Here is a 7,500-nt window from a genome sequence, read left to right on the forward strand (position 1 = left end):
ACTGATAGAGGCACTCCCACCTTTTTATTTCTTTCTGTAACTGCGATATTTTTGCCTCCTGGCTTCAGATCTTTCTCAACAACATGGCCACATATCTCTTCTGTGACACAAAATGTCAGCTCTAACATGTCTGTAATGTCATTGTCCTTCACCCAGAGAAGACTTTGATGAAACTCTGAATCTAGAGACTCAACATCTGATAATGATACAGGACTGGAAGAGAACAGGTGATGTAGTGATCAAAAATAGCATGAATAAGCTTTAATTCAAGCTTAATTATGTAAAAGCATGAATCTACTTTAAAAGCTAAAGAACAAGTGAAACCATATTCTGATGTTTTTCTTTATAATGTTTTCAAGTCTCTTCCTATAGAAAATGAGGATAATATATCGGTGATATAAAATATGACACTATTCCATCACACTGGTATAACAACATCAAGAACACAGAAGTAGAAGAAAATTTAGCATGCAAGTCCTTCTCTGTACAGTACCCTTCAGGGGGTTAAAAAATAAAAGAAACACAGCTTTCTTACACATAAGCACTGAACCAAACTGAAAATTATTTACTCACCTCCTGAGCAATGCTTTGTAGAATGGTCTTGTAAAGAAGGCATCAAGCAAATACTGATGAACGAGTGCTAGCCCCAATACGCGGCCACAGAACCTGAACCACTCGTGGTAATTGTCCACAAAGGCAGACATTGGTGATATCTGTACTGTGTAGGTATCATTAGCTGAATATTCAAATAAACCATAGTAAGGGTTAAACAGCTCTCGAGAAAGGAGGAAGAAGAATTCACGAGACGGTCCTCCATAGTCAAGCCCTTCCTCCCCATAAAAGGTAATGTACAGCTTTGATTTTTGTAAATCCTTTTTGCTCGCCCCCATGACTTTGTTGAAAGCATCTTCCAACAGGTGGTCACGGCGAATGTTGAGCCTGCAAGTAAACAGAAAATCAGAAAAAAAAGAGTTTCCATGAATCATCTATAATTCATAAAACTATATAGAACATACAAAAACTAATAATCTGAAAATCAAAGATTAAAGAGAATTACAAAGAGGGAATATTGTCCACCTACTTGAGCTTGCCAGGCCCTTGGCCAAATCCTTTGCTTTCAAGTTTCCTGTAGAAATTCCTGAGTTTTGCCTCAAAGTCCCTTCTGTACGGGGCTGGTGCCCGAGCAGCAGCCCTGGGTAGTCCAGGAGAGGCTTGCGGAGATGGCTGAGGTGAACCACGTGGAGATATCCCAACCATAGGAGGTACGTAAGACATAATCTCATGCTCAAACAAACTGTAAATCCAGTGATAACTTTGGTAAGTACAAACAGACATATTAAGCAGATTACTTTTCATTATTTCCAATATTTTTCTTCCACTCGTTTTACTTTAGGAATGGATAGGTATATTTAGTGTCTTTTCCCTGTCTCTCTTTTTCTCTTTTCTATAAATTTTCTAAGTAATAAGTCATGGTATGAAAGCTTTCTCCCTTTTTCATATATATATATATATATATATATATATATATATATATATATATATATATATATATATATATATATATATATATATATATATATATTTATTTATTTATTTTAAATATAAAATATATTATATAATATATATAATATATATAATATATATAATATATATAATATACATAATATATATAATATATATAATATATATAATATATATAATATATATAATATACATGATATATATAATATATATATATGTGTATATAATATATATTATATATATAATATATACATATATATATTATATATACATACATATATATAATCATATATACATATATATATCACATATACATATATTTGTGTATATATATGTGTATATATACACATATATATGTATAGATGTATATATGTATATATATATATATATATATATATATGTATAGATGTGTATATATATGTATATATGTATATATATCATATATATCATATATGCATATATACATATATATGTATAAGTATGTATACGAATATATATATATATATATATATATATATATATATATATATATATATATATATGTATATATATATACATATACATATATATATATATGTATATGTATATGTATATGTATATGTATATGTATATGTATATGTATATGTATATGTATATGTATATGTATATGTATATGTATATGTATATGTATATGTATATGTTTATATATGTATATGTATATGTATGTATGCATGTATATATATACATGCACACTTTTATATATATATATATATATATATATATATATATATATATATATATAAATAAGTAATTTCAGATGGACTGAACTACATGACACAGTGTACTAGTTGAACTATAGTTGACCTAACTTTGGTCTACTGAATTACAGTTGACCCAACTTTACTTAGTCAGATTTGCTAAATATTCTTGTTTGTTTAACAGCTACTACCTTCCTACTGCCTTATAACTTTACATAGCAAGTGATGATGATGATGATGATGATGATGATGATGATGATGATGATGATGATGATGATGATGATGATGATGATGATGATGATGATGATGATGATGATGATGATGATGATGATGATGATGATGATGACGACGACGACGACGACGACGACGACGACGACGACGACGACGACGACGACGACGACGACGACGACGACGACGACGACGACGACGACGGTGACGGTGATGGTGATGGTGACGGTGACGATGATGATGATGACGACAACGACAACGATGACAACAGTGACCATAACAATGATGATGGTACCAACGAAATGTCCAAAGCACAAACCTGAGTACTATTGTGAGATCAACATCATGACTCAGCCTGTCAAGTGCTGATGTCCCATCAACTCTAATAGAGTTTATTTTTTCTCGGAGCGCAGGCGATGTCCGCAGACCACTGTGTCTTTCGCACAATATATCCATGATATTGGGTTGTCTCAGCCAAGCAACCACCTGAATTTATCATAGATTTAAAAATTTAATACACGATTATTAAGAGATAAATTTCACTAAAAATGGGGCACAATACATGGTTTCATATATCCTTATTCTAACAGTATCTTTATCATCAAATTGATAAATCCTCCTGACACTGCTTTCAAACAATTTGAAATATATATTGCCTAGTTCATGTTTTTTCACTCTTCAAATATTTTGCAAAGATTTTTCTTTCTAAATGCATGAAAATACATTACTTCTCCGAGACATGCACTGGGTGATGATGAGTGGCAAACAAGCAAAATACTGATCACTTATAGTCAGCTTTGTGTCACAACAGCTTTACTTGCAAAGCAACATAAATTATAAAAATAATTCAAACAATAGCTAACAGTTTACATTACCTGTAAGAAGAATTCATGACTTCATAAAGGATGAGTAAATTTGTGAAAATTATAAAAGTGTAAACTTAAAGATCTATTTCATTTCCTAAAGAAAACTGAAATTAATTTCTCATTTCTTAGCACTAAAAATACATAATTATCCAATGTTGTCCAACTTGTTCTAAAAGAACAGCATTATTTTCTTTCCACATCTATTTATTGCTTTTGTTATCCAATTACCTTGTCTTATATATTCAGTCTAACCCCACAACAATGGCAGCCACAGAATACTGCTAAAAAGTTATACAAAAATCACGAGACTAGTCATATTTGTAAGAAGATAACATTATCAATTCCTTTAAACATACAAAAGAATAAAAATAACCCACTGCTGCTTGGGATGGCATGTACACTGGCCACGGCCACTGCAACTTCAGTCTATCCATTGTGTTTACCCATAGATGGCTCCACAAAGTCTTAGTCACCAAGGAGCAACCAATAATCCAAACTATCTCACCTCTTTACTTTGGCCTTAATTTTTGTAAGTATTTTTTATTCTTAAATGCTAATAGTATTATTAATACCACTACCATAACCATACTGTAATAATTATAATAACAATAACAGTAATGATTTTAACCTCCTGGATCCAGGTGAAGTGACTGTTCCATTAGGAAACACACCTATGCAAGGGCCATGTGACAGGAATATGCCCTCATGGAAATTTTGACTGAGAACCAGGGTCACAGGATTATGCAGTCATGAAAAATCTGGCTAAAGGTAAAGGAGACAGGAATGACTCACTACAGTTGCACAAGGCTCTTGGAGGGTGATTATACTCAGTGGGCTTTTTCCACTTTTAAACAGAGTGAAATGTACTACCTGTGAGCCAGGGTGTATTACAGAAAATTGAATATAAAAATAATATTAAAAGATGATACAAATAACATTACATTTTTTATTGTTATTGCACAAAGTTATAGACTACTTTGAGAGATGATATGGAGTCTGTGCAAGAATAGACTATTACCATATTGACACAGCATATCAAATGGCAAATACAGACTTTGGAAGATGGCTGAAAACCAAAAAAAACTCTTATGCAGAGAAAGATGATAACATTACAACAGGGAGGCAAGGAGTCTTGACAATGTACATGAATGTTCATGTGGGCTGGGCTTACAAGCCACACACCAGGGGAAGTCAATACTCAAGTAAGCTTAATGCCTAGATTTTGGGGAATGTGCAGGCAGCAAGGAACCCCAATCCAACTGGTTAAAAGCATTAGAAAAAAATATTTTCCTGAAAACACAAGGAAAGGGGAAATCTGGTGATGTAAAACAGGCCCACTTACTGAATCAACAGTGGAGACATCCATGTGTAAACACAATTAATAATAAAACAAAACTACAGTGGACATTGCATATTCCCAGCAGCAATGGGTTAATATGAAATTCAAAAAGGATGTGAACCTCTACTGAATTTAGTATAACCAGAACTGACTTTCTGTGATAGCAGTTAATATACCATTCAAATTTGTAGTTCTTCTTAAAATAAAAAACACAAACAACTCCTCCAAGAAACGTGTGACCAATCAGTGAACAGTAACTCCATTCAACACAAACAGGTGCACATACATGCCATCATCATGGGGTTAGGAATGTGGAAGCCCTCAAGCAATGAATAACATATGAAAGTAAATGCATATCCACTCTAATACACTTTTTACTACAAAAAAGAACTAGATAAATTTTATTTGCCTCTCTCTCTGTCTCTGTCTCTGTCTCTCTGTCTCTCTCTCTCACTCACTCTCTCTCTCTCTTCATTCACTCACTCAGTCACTCACTCACTCAGTCATTCACTCACTCAGTCATTCACTCACTCAGTCATTCACTCACTCAGTCATTCACTCACTCAGTCATTCACTCACTCAGTCATTCACTCACTCAGTCATTCACTCACTCAGTCATTCACTCACTCAGTCATTCACTCACTCAGTCATTCACTCACTCAGTCATTCACTCACTCAGTCATTCACTCACTCAGTCATTCACTCACTCAGTCATTCACTCACTCAGTCACTTCACTCACTCAGTCACTCACTCACTCAGTCATTCACTCACTCAGTCATTCACTCACTCAGTCATTCACTCACTCAGTCATTCACTCACTCAGTCATTCACTCACTCAGTCACTCACACCCTCAGTCTCACTCACTCAGTCACCCCCCCTCTCTCTCTCTCTCTCTCTCTCTCTCTCTCTCTCTCTCTCTCTCTCTCTCTCTCTCTCTCTCTCTCTCTCTCTCTCTCTCTCTCTCTCTCACATACACACTTACGCACGCACGCACGCACGCACGCACGCACGCACGCACGCACGCACGCACGCACGCACGCACGCACGCACGCACGCACGCACGCACGCACACACGCACGCACGCACGCACGCACGCACACACGCACGCACGCACGCACCCACTCCTATATATAGAAAGTCATTTTAGTATATCAGCAATGAGCCTCCACCCACCAGAAACTGCCTTGGAGCACACACTTCCCATCAAGGAGTAGCCAGCATTTAAACTACCTATGGAGCTGAAGACATTTGGTAACATTGGTTTGGGCATGAGTACAGGGCCTGGCCAACTTATGTACACAACATAGTTTGAGTCCTGATGAATACCAAAATGTCTTTCTATATATTATATGATCTCTCATTTGCTCTCACTGTCAGTCCACACAAAGAGCCATGTATATATCACCTTGTCATTGTAGGCAGTAGGAATGTTTGGGGTGACGTGTGCAGCGATGCCGCCACAAACACTGCCAATTGTGGTGGGTGGGCGTGGAGGGGGAATGGGAACCTGCGTGGGGAGCGAGTCTTCATAAAGAGTTGCCTTGAGATTAAGTTTTCTTGCTGAATAAGAGAAAGCAAGCTTATGACGATAACTAATGATTTTTTTATTCAATAAAGGAAGTTTTGCACTACAGGATTTTGTAGCTGGTGCATCAGCGCCGGCATGTTTCTATTTTCCTATGAATATACATCAAACAAAACTGAAAAACACCTCTCCCTTAACAAAATATAAACATACATACAAATCATATATACAGACAGAAAAATAACCATAATAAAATAGATAGTGTGACATGCCTGTTAGACGTCTGTGTTTTTTTCAGATATATTTACAAATATCCCCAACAAACTAAATTATGTATGAAATGTGTGAGTTTTCTGACAAAAATATTGGAATAGTCTATAGCACTGCATAAACTACATCATATTACTAAAATTATTTGAAATTGTACAGAGTATATTATATCTATTACTGATAAAATCAACTTGCAACACTTTACAGTTTAAGAATAAATCATATGCTATCATAAATGCATAGTTGTTTTAATGTCTAATGAAGAGGAAGAACATTAAATAAATAAGAGGACAACAAAAATACTGAAAGAAAGGAAATGTAAAGTTCATTGCATCTTCTACGGACTAACTATTTTGAAAGTATATTGAACCTAAACTGAAGGATCCAGATCCTTCTGCATTAATGATACCAGGTCACATTTCTTCAATGACTTCAACTTCAATTATGCTGCAAGTAAAAGTGATTTCTGGCCTTGTTAGGTATTTCATTATCTGCGCCATCCCTCCCGCCATATCAAACTGACCACAAGCATGACTCTCCTGTTGTGAAACCTGTAATCAACAGAGTAATAGACGAAAGCTGGACACTTTGACTCATGATCCTTATGCCTTGATCAAAGAAGCATATTAACCCCTGTGATCCAGATGACATGACCATCATGTCATGAAAAAATTTGGCTTGAGGGGCAGGTGACGCAAACATGCCATCATGAGAAAATTTGGCTGTGGGCGGGGTAACACAATTTGCTGTCATGAGCATTTCAGCTGAAAACCAGGGGGAAGGGAAAGACTCGCCATGAGTGCGCAATCCTCTTAGAGGGTGATTAACCTCATTTAGCGTCTGGGAAAGAGCTTTTGTAATGTCCATGTGCCATGACCAGCTCCAGGGAAGTCACTATTACCATGCTCAGGATCCTGTTCCTGCATGACATGAATGGCAGTACAGGTTGTATTACAGAAAACTGAATATTAAGATTTTTTTTTTTTTAAAGACACAAATAACAAAATGTTAC

At 35.5% G+C, this 7,500-nt stretch overlaps 1 protein-coding gene across 2 annotated transcripts in view; it reads right to left on the bottom strand.

Annotated features, from left to right (window-relative positions):
• Positions 1 to 7,500, bottom strand: part of LOC125041511 (E3 ubiquitin-protein ligase HECW2-like) — a 22,589-nt gene that overhangs the window by 988 nt on the left and 14,101 nt on the right. Inside the window, exons 11-15 of one of the 2 annotated variants that reach the window (XM_047636524.1) lie at positions 6,099 to 6,200; positions 2,806 to 2,972; positions 1,082 to 1,294; positions 574 to 939; positions 21 to 213 (exon numbers count right to left, since the gene is read on the bottom strand). In XM_047636524.1, the coding sequence (XP_047492480.1) occupies positions 21 to 213; positions 574 to 939; positions 1,082 to 1,294; positions 2,806 to 2,972; positions 6,099 to 6,200 (1,041 nt within the window). The remainder of the gene's footprint in view (positions 1 to 20; positions 214 to 573; positions 940 to 1,081; positions 1,295 to 2,805; positions 2,973 to 6,098; positions 6,201 to 7,500) is intronic. The other variant, XM_047636525.1, reaches the window with a different exon arrangement.

The sequence above is a fragment of the Penaeus chinensis genome, chromosome 30 (assembly GCF_019202785.1).
Source record: "Penaeus chinensis breed Huanghai No. 1 chromosome 30, ASM1920278v2, whole genome shotgun sequence".
Lineage (NCBI taxonomy): Eukaryota > Metazoa > Arthropoda > Malacostraca > Decapoda > Penaeidae > Penaeus > Penaeus chinensis.